Genomic DNA, 21,196 nt, shown 5'->3' on the forward strand with positions numbered 1-21,196 from the left:
GGATTAATCAATTTATCAAGTGGAAATATCACTTTCCATTTAAAAATACAATAAACATAAACATAAAATAACATATAAAAATTTGTATCTTAAAATTTTAATATTTATTATTAGAATAGAAGATCTAAACCAAGCATTTACTATCCTATATTTGAAGAAAGTTTCTAAATGAAATGTTGTTTATGTTTCCAACATTTGTTTTTATATTTTAAGAAATTCTTGTTATTTTGTTATTTTGCTGACGATAAACAAATAATAGCCATTAATAAGAATTAGTTTAAAAAAATCATCTTTCTTGTTCTTGGTAATTATGATTTACCTTTTCAAGTTTGGTTGTCGGACTTGATTTTAAAAAAATCATCTTTCTTGTTCTTGGTAATTATGATTTACCTTTTCAAGTTTGGTTGTCGGACTTGGTTGAAGGAGACATTTGAAGGTGGATTCATCCAATTAGATCTACATTAATTAATAGTAATTAGAGTATTTTTATCGTAACTCGGCCGAACTAATTGGCACATGTTGATCACTCATTCAGTGTGTCCTCAACAACTTATTCCACTTTTGTTCAAAATAAAGAGACACTTCAACCTACAAAATTATAAATAATATTTTTGGATGCATAATTAGTTAATAAATTTTATTCTATCTATCTATTCTTATAAAATAAAAATACCATATAAAACATTGCTATTCATAATTTCCATAAACCAAATACTATTGAATCCTTCTTTTATGCAAATGGTATCAACTTCTTTAGGAGTTTCATAATAAGCGTATTGAAGACTTGCTTCCAACTTCATGTGTCACAAAAATATACTTTTCGAAGACAGAAATTACTTTGTGATAATTTGGTGTTTTCTTTGTTCTCTGCAGTTTACCAAGGCTAGTAATTAACTATAAACATTTTGCAATGGATAATCATTAAGTATCATCCTCTGTTACCATATATAATAAATAATATACTAGCATAGATATAAAATTCATTTACTCAAAATAATAAACGAAATACGGCAATAAATGTATAGCTAAGGGATCAAAAACATAATTTCTCTTACCTAGTCCACAGAAATATAAATATAAATATGTGCGTATGAGGTCAATAACAACCCCTTATCACCAACCCACTACTACTCATGAAATACTAAAAAACGAACATAGAAACAGAGAGCATTGAAGCTCTTCCTCTTTTTATAATCCACTTCTCTTGAAGTGGGTGTTGTTCATTTGAGCTTGATCCATTCAAGTTCAATTCGAATTCACCATACACACACAATGGAGCGTGCACGCAGGCTAGCAAACAAAGCCATTCTCAAGCGCCTGGTTTCACAAACCAAGCAAAATTCACCATCCCCTGCGTTGTATTCATCTTCGAGGTATGTTTCCTCGTTATCTCCATACCTTTCTCGTGACAGAAATGTTAGATCAGAAAGAAACTTTCATGGGTTTGTTTCTCAAACTCGATCCATATCCGTCGAAGCTCTGAAACCCAGTGACACTTTCGCACGCCGCCATAACTCCGCCACCCCAGCAGAACAAACCAAAATGGCCGAATTTGTTGGCTTCTCGAGTCTCGATTCACTCATTGACGCCACTGTACCTAAATCGATCCGCCTTAATTCAATGAAATTCCCCAAATTCGATGAAGGCTTAACCGAATCCCAAATGATTGCACATATGCAAGAATTAGCTTCCAAAAACAGGGTTTATAAGTCATTTATTGGAATGGGGTATTACAACACATCTGTTCCTCCTGTGATTTTGAGGAACATTATGGAAAACCCTGGTTGGTACACCCAATACACTCCCTACCAGGCTGAAATTGCGCAGGGAAGGCTCGAATCCCTGCTCAATTTCCAAACCATGGTAACGGATCTTACTGGTTTACCCATGTCAAACGCTTCATTACTCGATGAAGGAACCGCAGCTGCAGAAGCCATGGCGATGTGCAACAACATCCAGAAGAATAAGAAGAAAACATTCATCATCGCAAGCAATTGCCACCCACAAACAATCGACATCTGTAAAACCAGAGCAGATGGTTTCGATCTTAAAGTGGTGACATCGGATCTGAAAGATTTCGATTACTCTTCTGGTGACGTTTGTGGAGTTCTGGTTCAGTATCCCGGCACCGAAGGTGAGTTATTAGATTACAGCGAATTTGTGAAGAACGCGCACGCTAATGGTGTGAAGGTCGTCATGGCTAGCGATTTGTTGGCTTTGACTATCTTGAAACCTCCTGGTGAATTTGGAGTTGATATTGTGGTGGGTTCTGCTCAAAGATTTGGAGTTCCCATGGGTTATGGAGGTCCTCATGCAGCGTTTCTTGCAACATCACAAGAGTACAAGAGGATGATGCCCGGAAGAATTATAGGTGTCAGTGTTGATTCCACTGGAAAACCTGCTTTACGTATGGCGATGCAGACAAGAGAACAACATATCAGAAGGGATAAAGCTACCAGCAACATTTGTACGGCTCAGGTATCATTTTTCCCAAAATCTTATAACCTTTTTTTTTTTTTTTTTTTTTTTTTTTTTTTTTGGAATTGGTGACATTTTGTATTGTTATTATGTAGGCATTGCTTGCGAACATGGCTGCTATGTACAGTATTTATCATGGACCTGAAGGCCTAAAGACCATTGCACAACGGGCCCATGGACTTGCTTCAACATTTGCTGCTGGACTGAAGAAACTTGGGACAGTGGAGGTCCAGGGTCTTCCCTTTTTTGACACTGTGAAGATCAAATGTGCCGATTCAAATGCAATAGCTCAAGAAGCTTACAAAAACAAGATGAATCTTCGGATTGTCGATAAAAACACTGTATGTTTTCAGTGTCGATTAACTTGTCTTTTGTACGTCTTACTTCCATGTGCTTTTTAATTTTGTTCCATTTTTGTTATCATGGAACAAAATTAGAAGGTATAAATAATATGGACCTAGGATGTGTGATCTTAACTCATGAATGTTAGCAAACATGAGTTTATTTGTGAAGTTAATTGTAATCTTGTTGCTCTCAGATCACTGTCTCGTTTGATGAAACAACCACTATTGAGGATGTTGATACCTTGTTTAAAGTGTTTGCATCGGGGAAACCGGTGAGTATTATTGTGTTCATCTGTTTCTACTGGAAAACGGGTTATAAAGATTGTTGTTGATTGATTGTAGGTGACATTCACTGCTGCATCTCTGGCACCAGAAGTTGAGGATGTCATCCCTTCTGGGCTTGTAAGGAAAACTCCATTTATGACACATCCAATTTTTAACTCGTATGTTTCTTTCTTACTTTTTTTTAGCTTAACAAGTTTACGGGTTTTAACCCATATGATATCTGACATTTTTGACATTTTGTTTTTGGGTTAACTAGTTTTCACACAGAACATGAGCTACTGAGATACATCAGTAAATTGCAGTCGAAGGATCTTTCATTGTGCCACAGTATGATTCCATTGGGGTCTTGTACAATGAAGCTTAATGCAACTACAGAGATGATGCCTGTGACATGGCCTGCCTTTGCAGATATGCATCCCTTTGCACCTACCGAGCAAGCACAAGGATATCAAGTAATCATGATTTTTTTTTTTTTTTCTCAGCATGGTTGTGTTTTTTCCTGAAAATGAGGATATGGAGCCATCTGTGTTGTTGTGTCGTATGTAACAAATGGGGCATATAATAATTTATGATTTAGTATTTTAAGAATTGTGTATTTTCAGGAAATGTTCAAGAATTTGGGCGATATGTTGTGTACTGTGACTGGATTTGATTCATTTTCTTTGCAACCAAATGCTGGGGCTGCTGGAGAGTATGCTGGGCTGATGGTTATCCGAGCATATCACATGGTATAATTCAAAATATTTTCGCAGATTATGTCTGGATAAATGATGCTTAATTGTTTTTGGAAGATGATTGACAGCACCCTTAGGGAAATGAAAGCCAAAAATAAAGGGTTAAATTCACTTTCATTTATTTGTTTATTATAGCATCTTACTTTAATTTTTTTCTAAAGACATTGAAAATATATTATACCCATTTGAATGACATTGCTATTATTGGGTGGGTTTTTCAAACTACAATGTTAGATGAAGAAATGAATGCTATAGTATTTAAATAAATTTAAGTTAGCTGCTATTTCTTACAATAAACCCAAATATAATGAGGAAAACTTTGTAAAAAGTTATGATTTTCCTGACTTCCTCCATTTTGTTGTTCTTTCTGCATTAAGTCAAAAAACAACACCCATATGTGAATGAACTGTCTTAATGGGAGTAAATGATGATTTTACCCTTGTGTAGGCAAGAGGTGATCATCACCGCAATGTATGCATCATTCCGGTGTCAGCACACGGAACAAATCCAGCAAGTGCTGCTATGTGTGGAATGAAAATCATTACTGTTGGAACCGATGCTAAAGGTAACATCAATATTGAAGAGGTACGAAAGGCTGCTGAGGCAAACAAGGACAAACTATCTGCACTAATGGTATGTTTATTTATTTTTTTCTCAAAGAAAAGAAGATTCATTCATTAATAGTTAAAAAAAATGTCGGGAATAACGATTTTCAATTTCAGGTTACGTATCCTTCAACCCATGGAGTTTATGAAGAGGGTATTGATGAAATTTGCAAAATTATTCATGACAATGGAGGTCAGGTTTACATGGATGGAGCAAACATGAACGCACAGGTATTGATGAAATTTGTATTCATTACGCAAATATTTAAAAATTCATATGATGGTTTTGTTTTTGTGTTGCAGGTTGGGCTGACGAGTCCTGGGTGGATCGGTGCTGATGTTTGTCATCTAAACCTTCACAAGACATTTTGCATTCCACATGGGGGAGGTGGTCCAGGAATGGGTCCCATTGGAGTCAAGAAACACTTGGCACCCTACTTGCCTTCCCACCCTGTGGTAAATTTTCAATTCTTTTTTTTTTTTCATAATAAATAATAGTTATGAATGAAGATTGTGGTTGCTTAGGTGGCAACAGGAGGGTTGCCAGCCCCTGAAAAGGCTGAGCCGCTTGGCACCATTTCTGCAGCACCTTGGGGTTCGGCACTTATCTTGCCCATATCATACACATATATTGCCATGATGGGATCTCAGGGACTTACAGATGCATCAAAGATAGCCATCTTGAATGCAAACTACATGGCAAAGCGTCTTGAGGTTTCTTTTCTAATACTTCCATTTTTTGTTTCTTCTAATTAAATCCTTGTGCTTTCGTTTTTTCTCTTATTAATAATAAATACGTTGTACTTTAAAATTATAGCTGGGGAAATTGATTTGTATTTGGATGACGTTACTGTAATTGGGTAGATTTTTTAATGTATAATATTTTAATAGGAAGAAATATTTGATTGTTGGATGCTATAGTAAAGAAATATTTGATTGTTGGATGACGTTACTATTGGGCTTTTTCTTATTAAAACATTGCACTGTAAAATATCTACCCAATTACAGCAGTGAAAGTTGCATTATTTTTGGATGACATAGCTATAGTTGGATAGATTTTCCAATTTGTAGGAAGCAATCAAAGTAGGATTGTATAATAAAGAAATCAACAAAAGTACATTGGTATTTCTTGCATTTAATCCTTTTTGACCTGGTAAAGGGGTGCAACATTCACCCATCCTAAGCATGGGTGGACTATCCGCAAGCCAAAAACGAGTTTGTAATGCTTTGTACCAAAATAATAAAAAATTTGTTATTGTAGTACTCTCATGAAACATATGAGCTGTGATGGGATGTGATGCATTAATGTTATTATGACTGCTACATGTGAAACTAAATGGTTTTCCTTTTGGATTATTTTCAGAGTCACTACCCGATTCTTTTCCGTGGTGTTAATGGGACTGTTGCCCATGAATTTATTGTTGATTTGAGACCCTTAAAGGTAACAACTAACTTGTTAAATTCTAGAAAAAAAATATTATCACAAGTGTAACTCTTTTGTGTTTGATAATTTAGACAACAGCAGGAATAGAGCCAGAAGATGTTGCAAAACGTTTGATAGATTATGGATTTCATGGTCCAACAATGTCATGGCCAGTTCCTGGGACGCTAATGATTGAACCTACCGAAAGTGAAAGCAAGGTATATTCATATTCGTGTCTTTTTTTTTTCTTCCATTAACTTATCTATATCACTTTTTTTTTTTGGTAGTAACAGTAACATATTTATATTGTGAAAGTGCAGGCAGAGTTGGACAGGTTTTGTGATGCTTTAATCTCTATTAGAGAGGAAATAGCAGAAATCGAGAAAGGAAAAGCTGATATCAACAACAATGTTATCAAGGTATTTATTTTATCCTGATTTTAATTTTGAATTTTAACACTGATAAGAAATTAGTATTAAATTGATATTGAAATAAAAATGTGATTGGATTGATAGGGAGCCCCTCATCCCCTCCAAGTGTTGATGGCGGACAAGTGGACAAAACCCTACTCTCGCGAATATGCAGCCTTCCCTGCTCCTTGGCTTCGTGCTGCCAAGTTCTGGCCAACTACATGTATGTCTCTCTCCTCTCTCTTATACTAACACTAAAATATCAAAACATACATCTATAAATAAAAACCGAATTAATTAGAATCAAAATAAAGTACTAAGGGGGTGTTTGGATTAGATTTTTAGCTTATTGCTTATAGCTTATTTGTGGTGGGAATAAGCAATAAGCAATAAGCATGGGGAGGAATGCTTATTAAAATTAGCTTATTTAGCCTAATAAGCTGGATTTTATCCAAACACTTAAATTAGCTTATTGTGGGAATAAGCAATAAGCACCTCTTTTTTTCCTATCCAAACACCCCCTAAATGCAAGAAATAACAATATGCTTTCACTTATTGTTTATTATAGCATCTTGTTTTCATTTATATATTAATTTCTATTTTTTTTTTCATAGTAAGGTTTTTGTAATTTGAATATCAACCCAATTATAGCTTTGTACAACAAACTTTTTTTTTTTCATAGACATTGTACTTAGAAAAATCTACTCAATTATAGCAATAAAAGTTTCAAAATTGCTTTCATCAGTAGATTTTTATGAAGTTCATTGTTGTAAGTGGAAGAAGTGATAGTAGGATGATATAAGAAAGAATACCTGAAAGTAGATTGTTATTTCTTGCTTTAGCCCTAAACACCTAAACTAAAAGATTAATTTTGGTGCTGAATTAATATATAATTCGTGCAAATCCACAACACCAATCCCAATTAAAGGACTTGGCCCATTAATGAAGTAAAAACTTTACGTATAAAGTAAGAAATTTATTTCATTTCCGTCTATGTGGGACCAACATATCCTTCTGAAAAGGAGTTTTTTTTTTTTTTTTTTTTTTGGCTGTGTTTCATTATTTACCAATAATGGATAATGGATATTGGTTTTATGGTAACAGGCCGTGTAGATAATGTGTATGGTGATCGGAACCTCATTTGCACCCTTCAGCCACCACACGAGGAGGAAGAGAAGGCTGCAGCCACTGCTTAGGCAATCTTCTTTCTTCCAAAACAAATTGGCTTTAAATTATTACCTTCTTTGTTCTATAGGTTGTATATACAAAAAATTCCATATTTATCCCACTATTACATATGCCACTTTCCATATCATTCGTATATTCATGGTCTATGATGGTTTCTTAAGGCCAATAAAATATAAACGTATTAAGAAACACACAACATAATGATATTGTGTAATTCGGCCACGGAAGCTAACAAAATAGATACCCAACAATGACTAGATTCCAACAGTTGAGATGTTTAAGACTGAACGGTGTGGGCAACGCTCACTTCCATTTTTGTGACATGGCACTGGAAAAACGGCGTGGTAACACCACCACACCGCCCCAGCCTCTTGTTTTTGTGCGTTACGTTATTGGCCGTGGTCACAGTAACGAAGGGCAACGGGAGTTTTTGCATGTTGAAGGTCCAAAAATGTTGAGTTACCCTCCCCTGTATGCGCGCACAAGGTAACACCGAAGAAGTTTTCGGTTTGGGCAGTTTTGGCCCCTTAATATCCACATTTTTATGAGTTTAATCCTTAGCCAAACTTGTCCTATAAATCTGGTTTTCAAAAAAAAAAAAATAACAATTTGGACCCTGCACTTCTATAATCTTTTTTTAATCATTATTATTGTTATTATTACTATTATTATTATTAAAATAACATGTTTTATTAGTTTATATTTGTTTTTTATAATTATTTAACAAATGAAAAAATAAATGATGACATAGAGTGTTATAACTAGTTGCCTATTTCCTCAATTTGGTGTTATAATATTATATTGACATGATATATGATGTGAAAACTTTTGGGTGATAATTAGTTATCCACACCCACTATAAACTCAGAAACTCTTTTGGGTACATTCTAAAATTTAGTTTTTGTTAAGACATATTTTACTATTAATACAAAAGGTCAAGGGTTACAATTAAGCTATAAGGCATCGAGATGTAATAATAACAAAACTTCATAAATGGTCACTGTGGTTTCACAACATCTGAAGCTTCGTCTTTAATTTAAAAAAAAAAACTCGCGGATGGTTACTATGGCTTCAAAACTTTTAACAAAAAAAATATATTTTAATATGCAGTAGGTCCCACTTCTCTCTCTCTCTCTCTTACACACACACATTCTCTCTCTCTCTCTCTCTCTCTCATAATCTTGTTTCTTGGCCATCAAAACGTCAACATGTCATGTGTCGGTCTAATGTCGAAGCTGAGTAGTAAGGGTAGCCAATGTTGTTTAATAAGCTTGGCTTCGTAATCTTCCTCTTCAATTGTCTTGCCCTCTTGCTTGTTCCCCTGTTGTGTTTTGTGATAATGTGAGTGTTATGTACCTATCTTCTAAACCAGTTTAGCACCAATGAACAAACATGTTGAAATAGATTTACATTTTATTAGGGAACACATTTTTATTGGGCGGGTTCGCATGTTACATGTTCCATCTGCTCACCATTTTGTTGACATATTTACTAAATGACTGCCTACACAGTTATATTTAGATTTTCGGAACAATTTAAGCATATGTGAACCACTTACATCAACTGATGGGGGAGTGTGAATTTGTATATATTTATTTAGTGTAGGCGTTTATACATTGTGTAGTTGTGAGTCCTTGAAGTAAATATATTGTACTATTTAAAACAATGAAATATAAAGAACCTTAACGGGTACTTTCACAACTTTACTGTTCAACATGGAGGAACAACAGAGGTAGCAACATGTGGTCAACATATAGGAAAGGCAAAAGAATTTGTGTAACATCCGGGCTCCCATGTATATTATTCATGTCACACCCCCAAACCAAGGATGACGGAAATGTCAGGGGGTGGAGGACTTCATGTATAGTATCATAACCACAATTGCAATAGTAATTTAAGCAAACACAACCAACATATATATAATTGAAAGAGTTACATCATTGTATGAATTACATGTTTCCAAATCAATTACAATATGTTGACAAAATATGAAATGTTTGACGCCTTAACGTTTCATCTTCAAAATGCACTTGATTACCTGTTTAGTGATTTCCTGAAAATACAAGTTGTTTGAAAAAGTGTCAACACAAAGGTTGGTGAGCTCATAAGCTTTTGTTTTATCTTGATAAAAACCTTTCTCTTGTAAATGTCATGTTTGTTCCAAAAAAATCCGATATTTTCCTTAAAATGTGTAATGTAGTCTTATATCCAAAGACCGAAATGTATAAGTAACATTTCTTACTTATAGAAAATAATGTAAGTTTAAATCGACATAAACACGTTTGAATTCAATGAAGTTCCCGTAAATTCCTATGTTTGTTAATACTTTTTGTGAGTTATTATAACTATGCTATGACCTAGTTGGCCTGAAACGACGTTCTTTAGGCGTCAGAAATGTTATGACATTTGTCACCCCAGACTTGCCGGTCTAACTGTTGCATGCAGTTAAGGTGTGGGTTTGTCAAACCCAATATAGATCTATATACAACTATCACACTCTCTATCCAGGAGACTCTAGTTACAATACATGACTTATTGGTAAATGTGAAGCGAATGTCTCACAAAGTTATTAACGAATTTACGTCTAATGTAATGAAAATCCCTTTTCGTATAAATGTACCGTTTTTGTATGAGTGTGTTATGCAATGAATCATAAACTATACCTATTATAGTTTATCAACACAAGGGTAGTAGTGGTAATGTACGTAAACTATATTTAACATAGTTTATTCAAATGTTTGTATGTAATGGATGTACTTTGATTATAACAATTGTTATCTTTTATATTCCATATATATATATATATATATATATATATATATATATATATATATATATATATATATATATATATATATATATATATATATATCAAAATCCATTTATTAACTGATGCATGTCTATATACCAAGACAAAATGCCATTTATTTGCAGTAACATATGTTCACATAAAGATATACACCTTGCTCGATATGTTACAAGGTGAAATGAAATTGTTAGCATTCTTCTGTTATTAACATTTTCCATTACTGTTCTTAGAGAATTTATAGAAAATTTATAACAGGTTCAAATCAGAATCCGTAAATTCTGGGAGTTAGGAAAATGAGTCTAGTTTGTTCATAAATTTTCCCATGATTTTTAGTGACCTCCAACTTAGGTGAAAACGTCCATAAACATAGACTGGTCCAGATTGGTTCTTGAAATGATAGACAGTTTTGTAAAAATCACCATAAATTGTAGAAAAATCATATGGAAATGTGCAAGTAGCCATTTTGAAGCTAAGAACTTGAACCACTTGCACCATGTACAATTTTGAAAACTAAAATGTTTTAGTTGACCAAAACAGTCCGTGAATGGAGTTCAACTTTTCTGATGCATGTTGTTAGAAGCATTTAGTCGTGTCCTTGGTTATTTAACTTGTATTACCCCATTTAAAACTTAAGAAATTATGAAAATGTAGGGGTATGAACTCACATTGTGTGATTTTGGTGGATGGATGTTGGAAAAGGGAAGTGTTCAACTCAAGAATACTTAAAAGATTGCTTGAAGATTCGAAGATCTAACACAAGTATGATGGAGTTTGTGTAAGTAACCTATGATTTGAGTAGAAGGAGGTGGGGTAATCATATAAATGATAATATTACTTACCAAAATTGGAAGTATACTTGATGATCAACCTTGAAGTCTCGAATTTTTAGAGAGAGAAAGTGAGAGGAAAGTTGTGTTTGATCTTTGGTAAAATAAGAGGAAATGAGTGAAGTGAGGAGTGATGAGTGATGTTACAGCTCTAAAAGTGTGGGAAAAGGTTAGAAATGATGAAAAAGTACATTGTCATGACCTAGGCATGGTAGAAGGAGTGTGGCTAGTCAAGGAGTGGGTGTGAAGGGTTGCTTGTGTCATAAGCTAAAGGAAAGTTAACATTCCACCTTTATTACACCAACCACTAAATATTGGATAAGATTTTCATTAAAAACGTGATTAATTAAGACATATGGGTCTTAATATGTTAAAATAAAGTTTTGGGTCAAAATCCCGCTTTAAAATGATGAAAAACGGGCTTAAAATGTTAAAAATATTGAAAACCGGGCAAAAGTTGTAAATTTCCGAAATTCTAGCCGAGGACGCGAAGGTTCGGCTTGGTTGTACATGGGGACCAAGAGTAGAAGAGGAACCGAGACAGGGGGAAGATGAACCGAAGGTGCGAAGGGAAGGGCTGAAAGCGAGATTCGGTCATCAGGCAGGTTTCGGTTCTCAAGGGTTTCGGTCCTCGAGGTTTTGGTCCTCGGGGTTTCAGTTCTCAGGGGTCTTGGTTCTCGGCTGCTTCTCGGTTCCAGGTTTTGGTTCTCCTAGGGTTCAACACTTAGGAGGGTCTCGACTCCTAAGAGGGTTTCGGCTCCTTAAGGTTGGTTTACTCGTTTTTACCCCGTTTCAAGCTGTTTTTGACCCGGTTAAGGGTCAGGATGGCCCGAATGACTATAAAAAGTTTAAGGAACTTTTAAGAGAGATTTGGGAGATATTTAAAATAGATAGAGATAGAGCAAATACGATTGATAGAGGTTTCATTTATGATATTTTTGAGTGTCCGGCTTCGCAATGCAAGGTCCGTAAACCCCATTAAGCCATGTTTTAGTGTCCTACACCCTCCTGATGAGTGTGTCACAATTAGGAATTTTTGTGCCTTGTAACCAACACTTAAACCAAATTATGAATCAAAAACATAAGAGCATGTATGATGCATACTCTATGACAACAAAACTTCAATCAAACACCCCATGCAAGCAATTCAAATAGTCATTAAGCAATTGGAAACCCTAGAAGTTCTTGTTTAAGTCCATTTTTGGACTAGGACTTCCTTATTGGGCCCAATGGACCAATAAGCTTCCAATTTGGCTATCTTGGGCTTAGAACTCTTAAATGGGCTCTAATTGGACCCACTTCCATTTAATTCAATATTTTTGGCCATATTGGGCCTAGAGGGTAATAGATTAATTATATGAACCATTTTGGACCATAATTAACCTAATCTAGCCTAATAGGTCATAAAAATCACATTTATATTTTTTTAGTGCCAAAAATCATCTAACCTAGCTATAATATGGACTTAAGGGAAAAAAGCCCAAAAACCTCCTCTCACCCTCCCTATTCTTGGCCCAAGCCCAAAAGAAGAGGAAAGTTGACTTTGTGAATGCCACCTCACAATTGTTCAAGGGACTTCCATGCAAGGAGACTCAAACATCCATGTACTCACATACTTCCATGACTAGCTAACTCTTTCTCTCTCTCTCTCTCTCTCTCTCTCTCTTTCTCTTTCTCTCGGCCAAGTCAAAGCACACACACACATTTCACTCTCCTTTCTCTCAAGGAAACTCTCTCATATCCCATCCATATTTCGAGATCTAAGGAGGATTCAAGGGGATTTTTACACAAAAATCATCATCTAAGGTAAGAAATCTCTTAGATCCTTAAGCTAGTTACTTCATTTCATCCAACAATCACCTCTTAATTCATTCAAACTCATGATCTAGCACCTAAGAAGCATCCAAGTTCGAAATCTTCCAAGGAAGGTTGCTAAGGCCGAATTTCTTCTCATTTTCTTCCAAAAGCCGAAACCACACCCAAAGGTGAGCTTCATACCCCCTCTTTTTCAGTTTTTATAAGTTATTGTGGGGGAGAATACAAGCAAATGTGTAGATCTATGAGTATATGTATGCCTTGTGTGATTTTTATGCTTATATGTATGATCTTATGTGATTGTGATGTTTATACTAGTCAAAAGAACTTCAAAATCGAGATCTACAATAAGAAGAATGAAATAAGTATAACTTATACCATTTCACACTAATCAAGTCTAGAAAAATAACCTAGTTGGTTAATATGAACATTTTTGGACTTAAAACCCATTTTTGGGCTCAAAATGCCAAAAATAGAAAACTAAGGGGCCCAAAATGACAAAATGTAAATTCTGAAGGTTGAGATGAGTCTAAACAGTTTCTAATATGTATTTTCTGAATATCAACACTTTCGAAGGGTTAAAAATGTGAATTTTAAACATAATGGGCCAAAATGGGCTTTTCGGTCCAATGAAGCCCCAAATTGCGAGATTTTTGATTTGGAGGGGCTGAAACTGCACATTTCTGTAAAACAGGGGATTACTTGTGTACTAGAACTATTTCAAGGGCCAAAAATGCTTTTCAAATTAAAAAGGGACCAAAGATGCAAAAATTTTCCATCTTGGGCCAAAATTGGAAAAGTTGCGAAAATGGAGGTTTCTACCGAGAAAATTTCATTTTTGAAGGACTCAAGCTGTTTATCAAGTAAATTTGTGCTAAAATTGTCTTTCCAATAAGTTTTGATACTAAAGAGTCAAGAAAAATAGTTTAAGGACTAAAATGAGAATTCTTTTATATACAAAGGGTTAGAAGTGTAAATTTTATCCAAGAAGGGGCTTAAAAAGATAAACTCTAATTCTTAAAACAACAAACCCCTTAAAATAAAAATACGAGTACTACGTCTACCGACGAAACGTAATAATAATTACACTTTCAACACCAATATCGTTACCAAACGAATTGATTCGGTCTCGAATCAATAACGAATCAAAAATCAATAAACAATGGTACTTCAATACACATGCGGTAATTTACGAGAAGTCAATACACAATCTTTGGGCTCGAAAGTTTCAAATCGTGCCTGTTGGGCCTAGCTAGCCCAATGACATGATCTTTAGGCCCGAAGGGAACGCGCTTATATGTTATTGGGCCTTATATGACCTAATTCCGTGTAAAAGGATTTTCAACAACTTTATTGTGTTGTTGGGCCCCAAGGGTCCTTTGGTACTGCTAGCAAAGTCAAGAAGTCAAATGCGAATCTAGCCAAGTGCCTTTCGCATTCACGATAGCCTTGAACAACTTATGGAAATAACGGGGGCTTCGTACCCTCTTTTCTCCTCGGTTGTGGGGCTATGAGAAGTCAGGGTGGTTGGATTAAATGAGTAGTACGGACAACGCCTAAGGGATCGTTTGTATTTTTTAGTTGTAAACTAGTCATTTTCATTAATGCGTGATTATAACGACTAACAACCCGTAATTAATCCAATGTCACCTGGAATTATCAAAAACAACGTCGTATCGGAATAACACAAACTAAGCCATGTAATTTGATGTATTGGGAAAACATCGGGTTTTCCCTGGGGAATTCAACACTCTTAACTATGTGATGTATACAAATTAAGTTTAACAATTATTCACGTTTACAATAATCAACAAGCATATTTACGGATCTTCACACATTTTTTTATATACAACATTTTTTTTTAGAAAATATCGTATTTTCTGTGGTTTTCAAAACTATACAAATCATTTCTTTTCAAACCTTACTTATGAACTCACTAACATTTCATATGTTGACGTTTTTCCAAAATACTTGTATTCTCAGGTAACAGGTAAATCGAAGAAAAATGTATCCAGTGATGTCATAATGTTTGTTTAATTAGCATCGAACGGTTTATGTTTTGGGAATGTAATGTTTTGAACAATGTACTGACTGTAAACAATATCGGTTGTAATATTTCAATGCATGGTGACGAATGATGTTATGATTCATGTATACTCATTGTGATGGTATTCAATTGAGTCACAAGAGCCCTCGGACGTTTCCGCCGTCTGGTTCGGGGGTGTGACAGGTTGGTATTAGAGATCTGTTTATAGTGAACTAGCATATGTAGCCACACATTGATATGCAACTATAAACCAAAAGAGGGACTACCAAAACTCTGAACGAAACAAGTAAAACATAACAATAAAACACCCTTGCTTGTATTAGGAACGAGAACCTAACGCCGAATCAAACAAGATAATGCTAGTATCTCGGTTAATCCAGCACTGTTCTTAGTTGTATCACGGAGCGGATGTAGCCTGATCAACTACATTCCCTCCAAGGTATCACTACCACACGTCCTGAGGAGATCGTGATAGCTAGGGAACCTAAAAGCGTACCCCTCTATCACCAAAAAGAGAACGCCTGCTTAGTCTGTACAATAGTTGTAGCATCCTAGGAATAATGTTAGCATATTTACACACTCTCGCAGACAGCATGGCTGGTTTCCATCACCCCAGAGATCCTTACTTCCCTAACCAGGGAAATAACGGATGGATCGATGAAGAGCCTGAAGAAGAGCCTGAGGAAGACCCCGAGAAGGAATCTGACGGGGAACCGGAGGCAGGAGCCGAGGGCGAGCTTGCCGAACCAGAAGAAGAACAGGAGGAGGAAGAAGATGAAGGAAACTTTGAGGAGGAACCCGACGATAGTGAAGGGGGTGATTCGGACGTAGAGTCCTAAGTCATCAACCCCCCTTACCCGATTAGGGTGCCTGGTTACCGGGTGGGCCCCACTGGTCCTACACCCCTTGGGGTATTGATCTTTGGAGATGGAGCAGCCAGCAGGGACAACGACCCCCGTTCGGCATGTCACATGAGTTCTTTTACCTGAGGGACGGAGGACCGGCCGATTGAGCCCTTCCGGTCATGGTGAGACGGTTACGGAACACTGACGACCTTGCTCAGAGCACCGCCGACCAGGTACGCCAACTGTGGACTATGGTCGAACATACAGAGCAAGAGACACGAGACGTACTTTGAGAGTTCCATATGAGGCAGGTGAGGTGGGAGTCTCGACTCCAGGACGCAGAACGACAGGTGGCTTGTCTTCAGGGAGCATCCCCTTCCTCAGCACCACCCCCGGGCATAGCTCATCGCGATTAGGGATAGACTTATCGTACTAGGCCATTAGGATCTATGCTATGTACCCCGACTCTATGTTTAAGTGACTACACTACTCATAGAGTCGTTATGCTGTCGAACTAATATCACTTATGTATGCTCCTTCGAGAAAAATTTTCATGTATCAAATGCGGATAATATTTGCGAACTTTTACGTGTTTTATTATGACATTACAAATTGCTATGTGTTGCGAATCCATGATTGTATGCTAAATGGTAGAAGTACTTAAGTTCGTACCATGCACCTAGTCAGTAGGATCACAACCTCACAGAATCCACAAACACTCAACATGTTTCCGTTTCATGACAGAAAGATGCCTCGCCGACCCACTCGCGGAAACCCGGGACCAACCCCACCCGAAGTTGACTAAATCGCATTCCAGGTAGCTGTATCTGCTGTGGTCACCGCAGCAATGGCACAAATTCACCAAGGGAACAATGGAGGAGTCAACGGGAAAGGGGCCGGGAGTTCGAACAACGGAATGAATCAAGGACCCACCAAAACATGTACCTACAAGGACTTCACAAACGCCAAACCACGAACCTTTAACGACACTGGAGGAGTGATCACCCTGAAACGATGGATCGAAAAGGTGGAATCGGTGTTCGAGACATGCGATTGCCCTGAAGAGATGAAAGTAAAGTTTGCTGCATGCACATTTTTCGACCAAGCACTAACTTGGTGGAACGGGCACGTAGAAGCCATGACACTCCCCGTAGCCAATTCCATGCCATGGACAGAAATGAAGGAAATGCTGATGGCTGAATACTGACCTCGTGGTGAGATTCAGAAAATGGAGCAAGAGCTGTGGAACCTCAGTGTACGAAATGCTGATATCGATGCCTACATATCAAGATTTAGTGAACTATCTCTGTTATGTCCGGGCATGATCACCTCGAAAGGAAATAAGATCGAGAGATTCATCTGGGGACTAACCTCTCCGATCCAAGGAAACATGATAGCTACAAATCCTGAAACTTTCGACAGTGCTAAGATATTGGCGAAGAAGCTGTATGACCACAACAACAAGAAGGGTGAAAAGCCAGTGGAGGCTGAAGGCAAGAAGGAAGGTGATGGCAAGAAGGGGAAGAACAACAAGAGGAAGTGGCATCAAGGCCCTGAGACTTCTAAGAAGCAGCAGACAGTGGCAGTTAATGCTGCCACCGCACAAGTTCTGACCACACCACATGCTCCAACCTCAGCTGCTTCGAATGCTCCTAGACCTTATTCCGATAATCTTCCCAAGTGCAACAAGTGTGGTTTCCATCACAATGGAGAGTGCAAGGAGATGCAGTGCACCAATTGCAATCGAAAGGGGCACACGACAAGATATTGCAGGACTTACCCTCCTCAGAATCAACAACAGGGAAACAACAACAACAACAACAACCGCAACAACAACATCAACACCGACGGCAACAATGCAGGACCTAGCTACACCTGCTATGGGTGTGGAAGGATTGGGCATTTCCACCGAGATTGACCTAACAAAAACAATCCCAGAAATGGAGGAACAGGAAGGGTGCTGACCATGGGTCAGGGGGAGACAATCCAGGATCCCACTGTTGTTACCGGTACGTTTCCCCTAAACCACACTTATGCATGCATCCTATTTGACATCGGAGCCGAGCGAAGTTTTGTGAGCAATAAGTTTAAACATTTATTAAAACAACAACCCCAGAAGCTCAATGAAACCTTTACGGTGGAAATGGCCAATGGGTAACCGAATCCACTGGGGAAATCTACATCGGATGTACCCTAACTCTAAATCAAAACGTCTTTCAAATAGACTTGATGCCTGTTTCCATTAGGAGTTTCGATGTGATTATTGGCATGGACTGGTTAAGCCCCCACCATGCTGAAATTATGTGTCACGAGAAGGCCATTTGCCTTCATCTTCCCAATCACGAAACCCTAGTTATTTACGGAGACAAACCTGCACGAACCTTCGCATCATCTCGTGCGTCCAGGCACAGAAGCATCTATGAAAGAAAAATTTCACATTCTTGGCTTACATAGTGGATAAAACCAAGGAAGAGGTTAACATTCAAGACATCCCAGTAGCATGTGAATTCCCAGACATATTTCCTGAAGATCTTCCTGGAGTACCCCCCGAGAGACAAGTTGAGTTCCGAATTGACCTCGTTCCAGAAGCAACTCCTCTCGCTAAATCACCCTACCAGCTAGCTCCTGCTGAAATGCAGGAATTGTCCAGCCAACTCAGCGAACTCCTGGGAAAGGGATTCATCCGACCTAGTTACTCGCCATGGGGAGCTCCAATCCTCTTTGTCAAAAAGAAGGACGGATCTTTTAGATTGTGCATCAACCACAGGGAGTTAAATAAACTCACTGTCAAAAATCGCTATCCACTCCCACGAATCGACGATCTATTTGACCAGCTCCAAGGAGCTAGTTACTTTTCTAAGATAGATCTACAGTCCGGATACCATCAACTCAATGTTCGGGAAGAGGATATTCCAAAAACCACTTTCCGAACTCGTTACGGACATTATGAATTTATTGTAATGCCCTTCGGTCTAAAAAATGCCCCTGCTGCATTTATGGATCTGATGAAATGAATCTGTCGACCATTCCTCGACAACTTTGTCATCATCTTCATTGACGACATTCTCGTCTATTCCCGAAGTGAGGAAGAGCATGGCCAACATCTCCGAAAAATCTTAGAAACTCTGCGAACGGAAAAGCTATACCCAAAACTCTCCAAGTGTGAGTTCTGGCTCCGTAGCGTGAACTTCCTAGGTCATGTTGTTAGCCAAGATGGAATTCATGTGGATCCCTCTAAGGTCAAAGCCGTTGAAGGATGGGCAGTCCCGACAACACCCACAAAAATTCATCAATTCTTAGGCCTAGCGGGCTACTATAGGAGGTTCATTCAAAACTTCTCTAAGATTGCCAAGCCACTTACCTCGCTTAAACAAAAGGGCGTACCATTCAAATGGACGGACAAACAAGAAGTTGCATTCCAAACCCTGAAGCAAGCCCTCTGTAGTGCCCCGATACTATCCCTACCAGAGGGAACAGAAGATTTCGTGGTATACTGTGACGCGTCGAATCAGGGTTTAGGTTGCGTTCTCATGCAGCGTGGAAGAGTGATAGCTTACGCATCCCACCAACTAAAGACACACGAAGTGAATTATACAACCCATGATCTGGAATTGGGATCGGTGGTCTTTTCTATGAAGATTTGGAGGTATTACCTTTATGGTACGAAGTGCACCATCTTCACGGACCACAAAAGTCTTCAGCATATCTTGAACCAGAAAGAGCTGAATATGAGGCAACAAAGATGGGTTGAACTATTAAACGATTACGAGTGTGAAATAAAATACCACCCAGGCAAGGCCAACGTGGTAGCTGATGCCTTGAGCTGGAAGGAGTACTCTAATCATCGTGTGAAAACTCTCTCAATAACCATCAAATCTCACCTAACCACTCAGATCGGGGTAGCCCAGTCAGATGCCATGAAAATGGAAAACAGAGAAAGCGAAGCATTACACGGAATGGAGAAGAATCTAAAGGTAAAGGAGAACGGAGTATACTACTTCATGAACCGTATTTGGGTCCCTAAACTCGGAGGATTTAGGGAGGTAGTCATGAATGAAGCTCACAAAACGCGATACTCCATCCATCCCGGTTCGGACAAGATGTATTTGGATATTAAACAACATTATTGGTGGCCTAACATGAAGACAGAAATTGCCACCTATGTCAACAAATGCCTTACTTGTGCCAAGGTAAAGGTGGAGTACCAGAAGCCCTCGGGGTTATTACAGCAACCGGTGTGTCCCGAGTGGAAATGGGAAGGGATTTCTATGGATTTTTTGACCAAACTACCCAAGACGTCAGATGGACTAGACACCATATAGGTAACAGTCGACCGATTGACGAAATCCGCTCATTTCCTGCCAATAAAAGAATCCTACAAGATGGAGAGACTGACACGATTATACATTCGAGAAATCGTGAGACTCCATGGAGTACCAGTGTCTATTATCTCGGATAGATATAGTAGATTCACTTCACGTTTTTGGCAATCACTTCAGAAAGAACTTGGAACCCATCTCGACATGAGCACCGCTTATCACCCACAAACGGACGGTCAAAGCGAACGAACCATCCAGACGCTCGAAGACATGCTTCGCGCATGTGTGATAGACTTTGGGAAGTCTTGGGATACCCACTTACCCTTAGTCGAATTCTTGTATAACAACAGTTACTATTCGAGCATTAAGGTCGCTCCTTTCGAAGCACTATATGGGCGTAAGTGTAGATCACCATTGTGTTGGGCTGAGGTGGGTGACACCCAGCTAGCAAAAACACTAGCATCGGACAAGGCACTAACGGGACCAGAGATCATTCGTGAAACCACAGAAAAGATAGTTCAAATCAGAGCTCGATTACAAGCATCGCGCGACCGACAGAAAAGCTACGCTGATAAACGACGAAAGCCCTTAGAGTTTCAGGTCGGGGATCGAGTGCTGTTAAAAGTTTCACCTTGGAAAGGAGTCATTCGTTTCGGAAAACGGGGAAAACTGAACCCACGATATATTGGACCTTTCGAGATCGTTGTCCGAATAGGTCGAGTGGCGTACAAACTGCAGCTACCCGCAGAGCTAAACAGTGTACACCCCGTGTTCCATGTCTCCAATCTAAAGAAGTGCCTATAAGATGAAACACTCGTCATTCCCCTTGACGAGATTGAAATCAACGAGAATCTCCTGTTCGTTGAAGAACCGGTTGAAATCATGGACAAGGAGGTGAAGCGTACTAAGCAAAGCCGCATCCCGATCATGAAAGTACAGTGGAACGCGAAGCGTGGGCCAGAATTCACGTGGGAACATGAAGACCAAATGAAGCAAAAGTACCCTCACCTATTCTAGCATTCTCAAATCTAGCTTTCAAAAGAATTTCGGGACGAAATTCCCTCTAA

The 21,196-nt window shown here is 38.2% G+C and overlaps 1 protein-coding gene across 1 annotated transcript; it reads left to right on the top strand.

Annotated features, from left to right (window-relative positions):
* Positions 1-1,105: 1,105 nt before the first annotated feature.
* Positions 1,106-7,594, top strand: LOC144997525 (glycine dehydrogenase (decarboxylating) A, mitochondrial-like). The gene is made up of 15 exons (XM_078957424.1): positions 1,106-2,478; positions 2,574-2,819; positions 3,017-3,094; positions 3,165-3,265; positions 3,364-3,559; positions 3,710-3,835; positions 4,289-4,474; positions 4,564-4,677; positions 4,750-4,902; positions 4,972-5,160; positions 5,810-5,887; positions 5,962-6,087; positions 6,190-6,288; positions 6,385-6,502; positions 7,384-7,594. Exons 1-15 carry the CDS (start codon positions 1,273-1,275, stop codon positions 7,473-7,475), a joined length of 3,108 nt encoding a protein of 1,035 aa, XP_078813550.1. The 5' UTR covers positions 1,106-1,272; the 3' UTR covers positions 7,476-7,594.
* Positions 7,595-21,196: the final 13,602 nt, after the last annotated feature.

Source organism: Lactuca saligna, chromosome 5, assembly GCF_052625555.1.
Source record: "Lactuca saligna cultivar CGN05327 chromosome 5, ASM5262555v1, whole genome shotgun sequence".
Lineage (NCBI taxonomy): Eukaryota > Viridiplantae > Streptophyta > Magnoliopsida > Asterales > Asteraceae > Lactuca > Lactuca saligna.

Excerpts from the sequence above, each read along its gene's own strand:
- LOC144997525 (XM_078957424.1), top strand. The coding sequence starts at position 1,273 with ATGGAGCGTGCACGCAGGCTAGCAAACAAAGCCATTCTCAAGCGCCTG. Across the intron at positions 3,560-3,709 it reads AGCAAGCACAAGGATATCAA|GAAATGTTCAAGAATTTGGG; the intron begins GTAATCATGATT and ends GTGTATTTTCAG. Across the intron at positions 4,678-4,749 it reads GAGCAAACATGAACGCACAG|GTTGGGCTGACGAGTCCTGG; the intron begins GTATTGATGAAA and ends TTTGTGTTGCAG.